General features: G+C 43.7%; 1 protein-coding gene across 7 annotated transcripts in view; it reads left to right on the top strand.

Moving 5' to 3' along the window:
- The window catches only part of LOC139539867 (core-binding factor subunit beta), a 39643-nt gene extending 24124 nt beyond the window's left edge, over positions 1-15519 (top strand). For 2 of the 7 annotated variants that reach the window (XM_071343213.1, XM_071343212.1), the window contains exons 5-7: positions 8587-8703; positions 8958-9053; positions 12348-15519. In XM_071343213.1, coding sequence (XP_071199314.1) covers positions 8587-8703; positions 8958-9053; positions 12348-12419 — 285 coding nt within the window. In that variant the 3' untranslated portion in view covers positions 12420-15519. Of the gene's footprint in view, positions 1-8586; positions 8704-8957; positions 9054-9631; positions 9680-10089; positions 11090-12347 lie in introns of those variants that run through there. The other 5 variants (XR_011668029.1, XM_071343217.1, XM_071343215.1 and 2 more) reach the window with 5 other exon arrangements.
- Positions 15520-15561: the final 42 nt, after the last annotated feature.

Here is a 15561-nt window from a genome sequence, read left to right as displayed (position 1 = left end):
AGACCTTGCATCAGTGAGAGTTTAAGTTCATATAGGGGTTTGTGACTTTCCTGTTTTGCTCATTAATTAAGGCTGACTGTGTGGGAGGGAGTTTAGAGTATGTGGTGAGGAGGTGGTGGTGCCAGGGTGCAGGTGGCAGGGTACCAGAACTGGGCCCCAGTGTGTTTGTCACTTCCTGCCGGTTGTTGTCTTGCCCAGTGGGGGTGGCTGAGTCACCAGGGGGTCACAGAGGCAGCTGTCACAGCCCAGCAAGGGGGCAAGGTGAGGGGGAAGGGGTGAGAGGGGTGCGGGGGAGGCAGCTGGCATGGCTCCACAGACCTGGAGGCAAAAGGAGAGGAGAGGTGAAGGGAACAGGGGCATCTGTCTATGTGTGATTGTGGATCGGAACCTGAAGACTCAGAGCCCAGATGTAGCCCTGCTGCCCAGAGCACAGTATTGTGGGGTTGTGGTGGAGGCTCATGGGCAGATGGGGGTCAGAGGGTGTCGCGCCATGAGGCTAGAATCAGAACAGCCATGAAACAGCATGGTGACTGCCTGGAAATTCACACTTACCACAGGGGGAACCACCTCAACTTACACTGAGACAAAAAGAGAGAAAGAGGGATTGAGGGAGGGATAGTCAGAGGGAGAGAGAAAGAGAGAGTCAGATAGAGACATAAAAAGAGAGAGAGTGAGAGAGAGAGCTCAGGCCCTGAGTGGGATCTGAGTCACTCCCACACACTCATGTTTACTGTGTGAATAATACACTCACACACGTCCCAGACACTCATTGATGTAGCATTCCTTCTGCTAATATCATAATTAGTACTGTGTTATATCAGTTGGCTGTTAGCGTTCACACCTGCATTCACACACACACACACACACACACACACACACACACACACACACACACACACACACACACACACACACACACACACACACACACACACACACACACACACACACACACACACACACACACACACACACGAGGTGTGTGAGGACAATGGTCCTCTGTGTGCGGGCTCTCTGCCCTCTGCCCCCTGCGGCTGGGACAGCAGCCCTGCTCTCCTCCTTTCTCTCAAGCTCTCTCTGTTTTTCTTCTACCCCGAGAGCATCCAGATCTGCTGACGAGCTTTTGGCACGTGTCTAAATGAGGAGCCCTGTGCCAACGTGCCTGGCTGCGTCACGCTCACTGCCAGCCACTGTGCCAAGGCTCTGCCAACACACCATAGGCACAGCCTGAACGAGACAACTTCTCCTCCACTCTCCTCTGAGTATACCAGCGTCCTGTTGTCATCCAACATGATTGTTATTGACAAATTCGAAACAAGGCCTCAGAAATATGGGATTTTTTATCCCTCCGGTCACACTGTCCTACTGTGTGATATTGAGTGATTGATCTCCAGTCCCTACATTCCCCCTACATTCCTGCATCTGTTGATTTTAATATCAAAGGCATTCCCTAAGAGCATGATTGTTGTGCAACTGCTTTTATAAGCACATAGTCTCACAGAGAGACTGAGTGTGGCTGGGATGGGATGGGATGGGATGGGATGGCTCAGCCTCAGGCCAGTTGTGATTGGGTTGTAGAGGGGAGGGAGGGGAGGAGTGGCCCAGTGGAGTGGAGCTGACCTGGGATGGGGTCAGGGTCTCCCAGGGCTGGTCAGGGCTGGGACACCACACTGACCACAGAGCAGTATACAGTCCCACTCATTGTGTGCTTTTCTAATATGATATGCTGTTGCTTAGACCACAGCAGAATGTTGATCAAATCCAAACTTAACTTTGGGACTTTACACTAGTATCCTGTGTCCTCCCTCCCTGTGGCTCCATCTATGGCATTTCTGAGTCAAAGTTGAAATCAAAGTTTATTGGTCGCATACACAGTTTAGCAGATGTTATAGCGGGTGCAGTGAAATGCTTATGTTACCTAGCTCCTAACAATGCAGTAAAATGTCAAGCAAGTACACAAATAATAATAATACTTTTTTTAACAGTGTAACTAAAAGGCAATTCCTGGTCTTACATATAATCTTTTGTGTTTTAGAGGTCAGGGATGCTCCCTTCCACCCAGTGTTTTCGGCCATCTTTATGGAGGTACTTGGTCCACAGTTGGGTCTGTCTCACAAATCATGGCTGTGGTGGTTTCATCTAATTTCCTGTGTGGATGTGTGAACAGTGGACCTCTCAGGCCAGAGCCTGTGGGCCCAACCAGTGGTTGTGTGTTTGTGTTCCCATCTTTGTCCTCATGTCATGGTTTAGGACTCTTGGAGAAGGTGTTTAGTGTGTCTGGGTTAGCTGGGTCCATCAGACTCCATAGTAGCATCACTGGATCCAGATCAGCACACTCAATCACTGCCCTGTTTAGACATGGGTGTTTCATCAATTCAACTTCTTTGCCACTTTTATTCACAATGTACCTCTGTGGTATGTTATGTGCGTGCGTGTGTGTGTGTGTGTGTGTGTGTGTGTGTGTGTGTGTGTGTGTGTGTGTGTGTGTGTGTGTGTGTGTGTGTGTGTGTGTGTGTGTGTGTGTGTGTGTGTGTGTGTGTGTGTGTGTGCATGCTTGCGTGCATGTGTGTATGCGTGTGTGTCTGCATACACATGATCGTGTGTCAGTCACGGGGGTGTGGGGGATGTGGGGGTTGACATTTATTTCTGCAGAGGAAGTTTGTGGTTAGACCGTTTCTGCGCTCCCGTTCACATTTTTACTCTCCATGTAGCCGTGCTTTTTAAAAGCCATGCAGTTTCTTACAGATGTGGAAGTCATTTCAGCAGTGCTTGTGTAACGACTGGAGGAGTTTTTGTTCTGCATCGAGACGCTGCTGGGTCTGGGCTCCCCCGCCTCGCCCCAGTGCAGCATGAGAAGGTCTAGGCTTGTAAATAAAGCCCCTGTTCCAGGCTGTAAGGAAATAGCCTCTTAAGAAATGCAACAATGTGGGACTGGCCATGTATCTGACAGAAAACCAACAGAATCCACATCTAACACTGCGTGTGTTTGTGTTTTCATTTTCAAATGTATTCATGATCATTTGTTTCCTAGATAAAAATACTGCATTCCCCAGCTGTAAAGCTGGCGCTGTGTTGCCCTCAATGTTTGTCTGACAGTGTCTACACTTTGGGCAAGGGTATATATTTATTGTCCGTCTGATTAAATCAGCATGAGAACATACCAGAGTTGCAGACATTCCTTCTTTCTTTGATAGGTTCTTCTGTCCTGCACCTGATAACTTGGATGTACATATTTATTTATTTTTTCTAGATATATGTACACACCCACACACACACACACACACACACACATACAAACACATGCACACAAACACATACGCACAAACACACAAACACATACGCACAAACACACAAACACATGCACACAAACACACACACATACAGTGTATTCGGAAAGTGCTCAGACCCCTTATTGGTCACATACACATATTTAGCAGATGTTATTGCGGGTGTAGTGAAATGCTTGTGGTCCTAGTTCCGACAGTGACTGTGTGCTTAGGGTCGTTGTCCTGTTGGAAAGTGAACCTTCACCCCAGTCTGAGGTCCTGAGCACTCTGGAGCAGGTTTTCATCAAGGATCTCTCTACTTTGCTCCATTCATCTTTCCCTCGATCCTGACTAGTCTTCCAGTCCCTGCCGCTGAAAAACATCCTCACAGCACGATGCTTCCACCACCATGCTTCACCGTAGGGATGGTGCCAGGTTTCCTCCACACGTGACGCTTGGCATTCAGGCCAAAGAGTTCAATCTTGGGTTCATCAGACCAGAAAAGGTTGTTTCTCATGGTCTGAGAGTCTTTAGGTGCATTTTGGCAAATTACAAGCAGGCTGTCATGTGCCTTTTACTGAGGAGTGGCTTCCGTCTAGCCACTCTACCATAAAGGCCTGATTGGTGGAGTGCTGCAGAGATGGTTGTCCTTCTGGAAGTTTCTTCCATCTCCACAGAGGAACCCTGGAGCTCTGTCAGAGTGACCATCGGGTTCTTGGTCACCTCCCTGACCAAGGCCCTTCTCCCCCGATTGCTTATGAATGTCTCTGAGATAGATACTGCAGATGAGGGTAACTCCCCACTCTCCAGGGTGAGTGTAATAGGATGAATTGATAATTGATCACTTCCACATTGCCTGAGGATATGACATCTGCCTCGAGTCTGTCTCCTCTGCTCTGCTCTGTAGGGAACTGCCTCGTGGGAAACAGGATGTCACACTGGGTGGCACATGTCTGTCTTCTACTTCCTGCTCTTTATACTGTGGGTGTGGTTGATTGGCGAAGGACATATAGGCCTATACAGTATCTAGCCTTAACAGAGTCATGGCGTCTTAAGTGTGAAAGTGCATGGTTACATTCACTAGTATGAAGGCCCCTTTATGACTACTCTGGTGTGCTTTGGTTAGTCAGCCCCACCACTCTCTCTCTTCTCAGACATACTGCCTTGAGTGTGACTTAATGTATCTCATTAAGTCTGCATATCTACCATGTCTCTCACTACTCCTCTGTGTATACGTATAAGGACCCAGGGACCAACATGTTCAGACCTCTCTGTCTCAGCTTTGTCTTATTCTCTGTGTGTCTCAGCTTGTTACTCATATATGCCTTTGTGTCGAAAATCTACCCATGTTATTTGTTCATGAGCACATTCATTTGTGCTTCTTGTTTGTAGTGGTCTTGTGTAACTTTATTATTACAGAGTCTGGGTAGTCTTGACTATAAACACATACTGTACTTAACGTCCTGAGCCAAAGGAAAATACACCTGTGAGCTGCACTGGAGGGGAATATATATGGAATACTTATTCAAAGCATTTTATTCACTTCACTGCACTTATTCAAAGCATTTTTCAAAGACAGAGACTGAGAGGAGCAGATGCATCTAAATGAGGTCCTGGTCCCCTAGGGCATTTATGGGCAAATAGTGTCTCAAAGAGAAGATCAGGATTGTTTTGGCTGTAGGAATCAAACGCTTCCCATGAATTGAATCCCAGTATTAACCCCCACCCTCTCTCTCTCGCCCTCTTTCTTTCAGGAACTCAAACACACACACCCACACATACACACACACACTCACACAAACACACACACACTCACACAAACATACACACACTCCCCCACCCACACTCCCCCACCCATCTTCACAAACACACTGATTCTCTGTGTGTTATCCCTTAAACCAGTCCCACCCTACAGGCTTCTACCCCCTCTCTCTGAGCAGGCAGCAGGCAGGAAGCAGCCTTCCACCAAACTTGTTGCGCCACACTGCCTGTGTCTATCTTACTCTGTGTTGTAGCTATTTTTATCTTTCCCGTGTCTCCATCCTCCCCCTTTAAGTCTATGGCCATTATGTCTATGATAAGAAGGTACAGTAGATTAACTATAACCTTACCCAACCAATAAACCCCTATGTACCTCCCCCCCCCCCCCCCCCCCCATGTGTTTCACTCCCTGCAGTCAAACTCAATTATCTCTCCAGGACACCAGTGACCACTCAACAGGCCATAAACCACTGCAACAGCACCTCCCCTCAACCAGACTCAATCTGCCCCACTCCTCACTCTCCTTTCTCTAAGTTGCATGGTTTGGCTCCACATAAAACCCAATAGGGTTAGTGTTAGACAGTAGGTCAGGGTAAGAGAGTTCCATTCATACACATCAAATAACAAATCATATATGTATACATATAGCTATATCAGATTTTCTCTGATATCACTAAGCCTTCCTGTTAAACCCAGTGCCCTGTTAGTTGTGAGGGTGGATGGGTTGAGCTGCTCCGGTGTATAGAGAAGATATGTCTGTATGTCTACAGTATATATCACCTCAAATTAACCTGGGGGAAAGAGGGATAGGATTTGAGTATAGCTGCTTTTCTCATGTCTGCATTGTTGGGATCCCCCCAATAAAAACTGTGTGTTTAGCCTGATGGAGTTCTGAATGTTTCTTCTGGAAGGACCAGAGAAAGACTGTTTAAATGTGTTATTGATGGCTAAAAGGCCTGTATTGGTTGGGGGGGAGCTCTGTTTAAGTTGGCCGGTGGGGGACAAAAAAGGTGGAGAGGTCCAAAATGATAAAAATATATGTAACCAGACATTCATCTGTTTATTTGAAACTCACTGTCCCATGGTATATGGATTCTCAGAACCACTTATGGTGCACATTTAAGTCCTTGCATTTCATCTCATGCATAACCATGTGCCTGTGCTGTGGTGCAGATTTCACATTAGTTCACATTAATGCATGTAGCCTATATGTCTTTGTCAAACACTGTTATAGTGTGGTGAAGTTTAGTGTAGTTCAGTGTAGTTCAGTGTAGTTAGTATAGTGTAGGTTAGTGTAGTGTAGTGTAGTGTAGTTTAGTGTAGTGTGTATTAGGTGCCGCTTGTGTACTAGATCTATTCAGTTGATAGTGAAAAGATGGAATATTTGCTTTGGTTAATTTAAACCTGTGTAAATCGATTGATTCAGTGCTTTCAGAGGCAGTTGGAATGGGCTTAGTTTTTTCTTTATCCCTGGTGTAAAGTGGAAATGTGAATACTTCTTGCAATGGAACCCTAGTAAAGAACCTGAGATGTGAGGTGTGGACCTGAGAGAGAGATGAGGGAGGAGAGTTAGTTGCCAGGGAGGAAGAAGTATTGTTTGGTTGGAGAGTCGGGATAGATGTCAGAGTGGTGTGACGACAGAGAGTCGGGATAGATGTCAGAGTGGTGTGACGACAGAGAGTCGGGATAGATGTCAGAGTGGTGTGACGACAGAGAGTCGGCATAGATGTCAGAGTGGTGTGACGACAGAGAGTCGGGATAGATGTCAGAGTGGTGTGACGACAGAGAGTCGGGATAGATGTCAGAGTGGTGTGACGACAGAGAGTCGGGATAGATGTCAGAGTGGTGTGACGACAGAGAGTCGGGATAGATGTCAGAGTGGTGTGACGACAGAGAGTCGGGATAGATGTCAGAGTGGTGTGACGACAGAGAGTCGGGATAGATGTCAGAGTGGTGTGACGACAGAGAGTCGGGATAGATGTCAGAGTGGTGTGACGACAGAGAGTCGGGATAGATGTCAGAGTGGTGTGATGACAGAGAGTCGGGATAGATGTCAGAGTGGTGTGATGACAGAGAGTTGGAGGAATGAAAGGGGAGAGAGGATATGGTTCTAGGTGCTGACTCACTTGACAACTGGGAACTGGGCTGTTCTGTGAAATCAATAAGTTGTTCATTGTGCAGACAGTATTTGACCTCTCAGACAGTATGTTTGTAAGTGTGTGTGTTTATGGCTAGGATTGGTGTTTGGGTTTCAGAGTGATTAGGTTTACGTGTGTGTATGTGTCTGAAAGAGGGTATGCGTGTTTATAGCCAAAGCCCGTCCCCTCTCTCTTCCTCCTTCCCTATACTCCCAGCTACAGAAATAAACATCACACACAGACTGACAGACTACACGCTTTTGTCTGGAACTGAATTCCAAAGCCTCAGGGATGTGTTATTTCTATGGCCCTGAGCCAAACAGACAACCATATACTATACCCCTTTCTCTGGCTCACACTGCCATGGAGTCCTGTACATGCTCTCTCCCCCTCTCTCTCTCTGTCTCTCTCTCTCTGTCTCACACTGCCATGGAGTCCTGTACATGCTCTCTCCCCCTCTCTCTCCCCCTCTCTCTCTCTCTGTCTCTCTCTCTCTGTCTCTCTCTCTCTGTCTCACACTGCCATGGAGTCCTGTACATGCTCTCTCCCCCCTCTCTCTCTCTCTGTCTCTCTCTCTCTGTCTCTCTCTCTCTGTCTCTCTCTCTCTGTCTCTCTCTCTCTCTGTCTCACACTGCCATGGAGTCCTGTACATGCTCTCTCCCCCTCTCTCTTGCTGTCTCTCTCTCTCTCTCTTTCTCGCTCTCTTTCGCTCTCTCTTTCTCTCATGTCTCATATGGATATAAACATACTTAGCGATAGGGCATTAATGTATATACACACACTAATTTGTATAAATAAAGTCAGGATTTACTGATTTCTCATAGGAGAGCCTTGGTTTGCTGTCCCTCTGTCTCTCTCCATCCTACAGCAGCCTTGATAAATAAACAGCAACATGGCAGGAAGAAAACATCTCAGTGAGCTAGGCTGGGCCTTGGCTGGGCCTGAGGTGAGACAGGAAGAGAGAAAAAGTGGAATGTTAGTGTATGTATGCCTGTACGTGGGACTAGAGAACCATTTCCTTGTTTAGATTCAAGAGGATCTTCAATAGGCCTTTCTTTCTGTTTGCTCAGAATGGGTTGCATGTGTTTTACAATTCAAACCCCCTATTGTACGAGCCACTCTGACGCAAGTGAGGTTTTCTCTTTCATTCCAATCAGCACTCCTCCCATCCCTCTTACCCCTCCCCTAAGTCTTAGACGGAATGGGAGAAGACAGAGACAGAAGTGTCTCTAGTGAACTGAGTGACCCTTTCCTCTATTTTGTTATTTGAGAAAACCTTACTACTTTTATCTGAGTGGTTAAAAGTGAGCCACAACGACTGTGTTGAATAATGTACCCAGATCTGTGCATTCATTTGGTAGTATATGTTTTCCTAGATGTTTGAGCCAGAGCGTTGTTGTGTCTGTGTGGTCTGTCTGCAGGTGTACCTGAAGGCCCCTATGATCCTGAATGGAGTGTGTGTGATCTGGAAGGGCTGGATAGACATGCTGCGCCTAGATGGGATGGGATGTCTGGAGTTCGATGAGGAGAGAGCACAGGTACTGTAGCACATCTTTCATCACACCCCTGGTCCCCAAGCACCACCAACACAATACACACAACTAGATATAACAATTAGCTACTATATTTACACACATTTACATACAGTACACCTCTAGACGGACTACTTTTAAATTGCTTAACTAGAACTAAACTTAACATGTTGTGCCCCTGCCCCTACATATACAACCAAAACAACCACTCACTGGTCAAAACAAACTGTGTGTCTCTCTCCCCCTCTGTGTGTGTTCAGCATGAGGATGCCCTGGCGCAAGCAGCCTTTGAGGATGCACGTAGGAGGACCCGGGACTTTGAGGACAGGGACCGCTCGCACAGAGAGGACCTTGAGGTGAGCGAGATTGGACAGACTGGGGATGGGGTGGGCTAGTGGTTTGACAGATTCTGAATGTCCCCATGGTCACATGATTAGTGCTAACAAAAAAATGTGATGTTGGAAGGTTGTGATTGTTTGTGTCCCCTGTGTGCTATATGTAGAGAGATTGTTACCATGAGAACCCTTGCCAATTTCCCCTAAGGTAGCTGTAAATTACCATGACAGTTGTGTGAATAACCCGGATTGTTTTAGATATTTTACTCTCTAACACAAATCTTGAACTTATTGTGTGTTTGTCTGAGTTATCGTGTGTGTGTGTGTGTGTGTGTGTGTGTGTGTGTGTGTGTGTGTGTGTGTGTGTGTGTGTGTGTGTGTGTGTGTGTGTGTGTGTGTGTGTGTGTGTGTGTGTGTGTGTGTGTGTGTGTGTGTGTGTGTGTGTGTGTGTGTGTGTGTGTATTTTATTCAAAAGTATTTGTTATGGTATCTACAGTAGGTTTAGTGCATGAAGAGTCTATTCATAATAAGAACACAAAGAAACGTATTCATTTATTCTCAGATTGATCCTAAATGAAAACGAAATTGTATTTTTTTAGGACCCTGTGGCATCAAAAATCTGGGACTGATGGCATTCAAGGACTAGGGTCTGTCTTCTTTGCTTTTCAATATCACTCTGTCATGCACTAAACCCTGTGTGTGGTATGTGTGTGTTGGATGTGTGAGTGTGTTTGTGTGCGTAGTGAGGTGTCTGTGTGTTTGTGAATCAACACGAGAGCATGTGCATGTATGTGAACAATTTAAAGTATCTGAGTCTGCCTGTTTTAGTGCCTGCGTGTGAAGAAATAGAGAGACTGAATGAGTGAGTGAAGAGAGAGAGAGAGAAAGTTACATGTCAACAGTATTTGTTGAGTTAACACACTGTTGTAATGAATGCTTAGTGATAATGTGGGTTCCTTCTCTCTCATTCCCCAAAATCTCATGGTCAGTCATATGAATATGGTTTCTGGATTTTTTAAATGCATTTTCTGATTTTATGATAGTATGATGTGTGCAGGCCAGGAAATCCTACCAGGGTATAAGCTGGAAGACAGACCCCCCACACACACTCTCCCCCCAGTGCCTAATGGAGAACAGACCTCCTTACACACACACCACCCACCCTCACCCTGCTGCCGGAGGAGTCCGCTGCAAGGCCTGCTGGGACATATCTGCCACAGCTTGGCAGCACATGATTCTGAAGAGAGGGAGAGAGAGGGAGAGAGGGAGGGAGGGGGAGAGCATCTGAAGTAGTGCTTTCATGTTCACGTCTAGTATTTCCTCACTCAGTAACATACCCTCAAGCTCCCTCAGGAAGAATGGACTCCTTTCTTCTGAAAATCAATAAGCCATGGAGGTATTATTGGTCAAAGAAAAAGGAAAATGGACGTCTCTGACATGGAGCCTGGAGGAGATAGTCTCAAACAGGATTGTGTGGAAGGTGTGCATGTAGTCACTGTATGACACATCTTCCAACTAAACCCTTTCCATGCCTTTCATTCTCAAATACTGACTGTGGTGGAAAAATGAAACCCCATAATCATTTTCTTCACGTTTTTTTCCATCCAAGTTATGTTGAAATAGCAGTACTGCTCTGATTCAGAATTTTCAGATTGGACTGTAGCATTTAGCAAATTCTCTAATTGTTGAATCCCCCTGCTCTGGTGTCCTCTCAAGGAGGGAGGAAGCTGATATTGTTGGTTTTATTTTAGATGAAAGATAATATTTGCATTTGGACAGCACAGGACCCTGTTTTTATGTGATCTGGGCGCCTGGCTCTAGAGGACATTCAACCATTACATTTCTGTGGTCTGAACTTGTGATCCTATACTCAGTCCACCATAACTCAATAAAGGCCAGCAGCACAATGACAGTATGCCATAAAGTGGGAGCTAGGAGGCCTCTAAAGGGTTAGAAACCTGTCATTTAGTTCCAAAATCACAGCTCTTCTCTAGCAAGGTTGTCAGTGTCAGCTTTGAGTATGTGTGTCTAAGTAAAGCATATATGGGTAATTCCCATGTTGTGTGGCCTTTGCGTGTTTTTTCATGTTCTTTGTTCAGGTTTTGTGTTTTTCTTGGTGTCTGTGTGTGTGCGTGCATGTGTGCTCATGTGTGTAGGAGCGATACAGGACAGGACAGTGATAGCCATCTAGATGATTGAGGAAGATGAGATGGATGAAGAATAAATATTACATTTTTTATCAGCCCAGAGCCCCATTCTGCAGGTGGAATTAGAGGATTAATACTCTCCCTTTCCTGTAATTACGGTAGCACTCCACCCAGGGTTGAGGCTTACTGTAATGTGTATCATCAAAATAATATTCCTTTGTCTGTAGTTGCACTTTATAAAGTATATTATTATGTATTGAGTCCAAGTTTCAGATCATTGTAAAAAAGTGTGACCTTTCCTGATTTTTGTATTTATTTTCGTTTTGGAAGTTGGTCCAGTTCACATTACATTGTGTGTGGTGTGAGAAAGCCTTTTTTCATCAACCATTACCCAACTGTAACTGGTGTGTTTTGGCTGAAGGGGGAACCTTTACATAGACGTTCTTTCCTCTGACTCAAGGACACTTCAAATATTTATTTTCCTTCATTTTTTAACTAAGGGAGCAGCGCACATGTGTATGCGTGTGCGTGCGTGCGTGCGTGTGGTTGTTTTCGAAATCACTCTCCAACAACCTGTGATCGGCCAGTTCATAAAATCTTCATAAATTGACAATATTGCAGTAATAACTAACTATGGTATAATATATATTATTAATTGTTTTGAAGACACTATTTCCGTTTATGATTCTAAAGAGGAAGAATGGATGAGCGTCAGTGTCTCATTTAGGATTAGAGTAGTAGACTGAACCAGACCAGGTTTAAAATAAGCTATTATGGTGAGTCATTTGGATGACGACTACATGCCATTTCAGCTCAGAGACTTGTACCAGCGTCTACTTTCTCCCTCTGTCTGTCTGTCTGTCTGTCTGTCTGCCTGTCTGTCTGTCTGTCTTACATATATCTATGTTGGGAGAGATTTAGAAGTAGACGCATAAACATATGTATCTGTGACAGGCAGACAAGTTATTTTTAATTTTTAAAGCGTGTAATGTTGATGACTCCCCCCCCTTAGCCTCAGCTGGAAACTCTCTGGTGCCCTCTGCTGAATGTACTGCACTCATTGGTGCCCCATCTGAGGCCACTTTCAACACATTACACACACACACACTCATTATGGTATTTTTGGCTGTATCAAATCTGTTCTCCCCCCCCCCCCCCTCTGACACAGCCCAGGCGACAGCAGGACCCCAGCCCTGGCACCAACATGGGTAACAACGCTGATGATCACAAGATGCGCTAGAGGCCAGCAAGACACAGGGAGTGGGTCAGGGTGATCTGTCCGTCGTACTATGCCAGTCTCACACCCTGACATCAAGCTGTTAACTGGAGAGACCAAAGTCCACATTGCTGGGGATTTGGGGGTGGGGTGGGGTGGGATTCCTTTTAGTTTTAAAGTGTGGGTTAAGGGGATCGACCCAAACCTCGTTGTCTTCTGCGGGGTTTTGCACTATGTGATACATTCAGTTTAGTCCCCACTTCGCCTTCTGTATGCATGGAGCGCCTATCTATGTTTTCTTTTGTCCCCCTATGCAAAATATTTTGGAGGCACTTTCATTTACAATGCTTTATAAATAGGAAATGACTGGGTGATTATTAAATGGAACATATTTGTTCTTAAATAATAACTTATTTCTAAATTGATATACTGTATTTCTAATTAATCCAAATGTCTGTTTCCATCTACCTTATTATTTCCCAGAAAGTTTGTTTTCAAGGAGCACCTGAGGAGCACTGAGCATACATACATTTTTGTTTTTCAAGTTTTGATGATTATTTATTGAGTATCAACTTCCATCAGGTAGTTTGGAAGTAGGCCTACCATCAAGTACAAGTAGTTACCATTCAATCACCTATTTATTTTGTATTTATAAAGGACTGTAAACGATTGCCTAAAAGCTATCTCTTATCCTATTATAGCACTATTTTAATGAAATTGTATTTGTTATTATTTTATTCATGTTTTGTTTGAAAGTCATGATGTTTACTTTTTGTATTTCTTTTCTCTATATACATACTGTATTTGTCAGTCTTTCGGCTTTCGTATGGGATGTTAGTAGAATATAGAAAGTTGTGTTCTAGAAAAGTTACTTTTACAAAGAGGCACTTTCTGTCTTCCTGTCTCCTCTTTAATGTTATTGTAACAGTCTTTGAACATGAGACTAGCAGCACAGAGCACACAATGAGGTCAGTGCTGAGCTCGCTCTCTGTAAATTGAGGCAAATAGTCTTTTTCCTCTGCATTGTTTTTTTATTTTTATTATTCTCTTTATTTCACGTTTCATCTAGATCAGGGTTTATAACGTCTAAGCAGTAAATTTCTCCCAGAAAATGATGCAAAGGCACAGCAACATTGTCTCACTAACATACCCAACAGTTTTGTTTCGTATGTTTCAGGTTATCTGAATATCCTTGAGTTTGATCAATTATTTAGCTGTTGTCAGTGTTTCTTTCTCTTCCCCTAGCGGAATAGTTGTAACGGTTTATTCATATAAAGTTGTTGGTCACACTTTATTTGGATAGTCCCGTATAGATGATATACAGATGGTCATACGTTCAACAAGCTATCTGATGATAAGGAACTGCTTGCTAAAGTTATGGTTAAAGTTAGGGTTAGGTTTAGGTTTAGAATTTAAAATAAGGGTTAGGGTTAAGGTTAGGGCTAGGGTTGGGGTTAGTGGATAGTTAGTTGAAATGTTGTTGACAGTTATTGAACATCTACGAACCATCTACTTGGGACTACCCAAATAAAGTGTTACCAAGTTGTTTGTACTGGAGATAAGAAAGAGCAAAATCTTTAAAAGAGATAGAAGGCTTGCAATCCAACACTGTTTCAACCAGTCATGAAATATTGGGATGAAATAGGTAAAGAGTCAGTGAGGAGATAAAATAAGTAAGATAAATCACAGAAATACAGGTGTGTATGTTATTCAGTTTGAACAGTGATGGATTGTACAATCTGAGGCTCAATATTTGAAATTAAAGGAGAAAGCTAAGGTCAAGTTTAGCAGCAGTAATGTACCGGTGGTTTTCCACCAGTCATTTGTAATGTATCAGCTCAGTATTTTATTCAAAGTTAATTTGCTTTAATTTGAATAAAGAGGAAAGGTGGAGGAAGTAGCCTATGTTTTGTAAAGGGATGAATGGTAGACAGCAAGTTGTAAGATGTGGATGTGCAGGTCAGAAATAATGGGGTTTAGGTGGACAGTGGGAGAGGCAGGAGTTTGTCACACTTTGCTGGGGAATCAAGTTCTAATTTCATACTGCATGTGATTGTATTTCCTTGGATTATGTTCTTAGGTTTTTATCCTAAATACTTTCATATCACATACTTGCATAATGTTTTACATCCCAGTAATGATGCAGTTCTTTTGCATTTCTAGCTCATTAAAACAATGTGTATAGTCTTAGCCTGTTGCTTTAGTGTATCAAATCAAATCAAATGTATTTATAAAGCCCTTCTTACATCAGCTGATATCTCAAAGTGCTGTACAGAAACCCAGCCTAAAACCCCAAACAGCAAGCAATGCAGGTGTAGAAGCACGGTGTGTCACCTCAAGTTAGCATACCAATGTAGGTAGCAGGAACGAACAGGTTTACGCTACCTTCCACAGTGATGTTTATGCAATGTGTACAGTATTTCACCATTTTCTGAGAGCTCTATTTCAAATGGTTTGTTTGATATCTACTCCAGTGTATAGGGTACCTGATAAAAGTGGCAGTGCTCTTGAATAGAATTACAAAATGTATTGGACACTCAGAAACTAACTGGCCTACCTCCAGCTACAACCAAAAACAAATAGAAATATTGGGTATTTATTACTTCGCGATTTTGTGAACCTTTATTTAATTGAAATGTTGGTTAGATAGTACGATATGTTTGCATGAGGTCAGGAATGTCCAAAAAACACTGCAGTTATGACAAATCCCAGCCTGGATTTCCAATATAATTCATCTTTCCCTTCATGTGTAGGCCTACTCCCCTGAGTCCCAGTTAGCTGTAGCCCTGTCTGAGCTTCACCCTTCACTTAATGCTGGCATTAAGGCAAGTTACACACCAGAGACTATTTCCGAGTTTGCTCACTTTAAAAAATAAAAAAAATGTTTATTTTCTTATTTGTTTTAAGTTATTGATACAGGTTGACTTTTGTTGTGTTCAGGTTATGCTATGAAGAACTGTGTATTTCTGTGTTTAATGGCCTACCTTTTAAGATTTTACTGAAGAATTTAGTTTTCTTTCTTTCTGTTTTATGGTTTAGCTTGTTTAGCTTGTTTTGTTAAGGGGCAATTTAAATTTGTGTTGAATTTGATGTGTTTCATAATAAACTTGTAACAAACCTTTTACTAGGTCTTGTGCATTTTTTAAGACTCACCATTTCCAGAAAC

This window comes from Salvelinus alpinus, chromosome 15 (genome assembly GCF_045679555.1).
Source record: "Salvelinus alpinus chromosome 15, SLU_Salpinus.1, whole genome shotgun sequence".
Classification (NCBI taxonomy): domain Eukaryota; kingdom Metazoa; phylum Chordata; class Actinopteri; order Salmoniformes; family Salmonidae; genus Salvelinus; species Salvelinus alpinus.
This window is presented reverse-complemented; position numbering and strand designations above follow the sequence as displayed.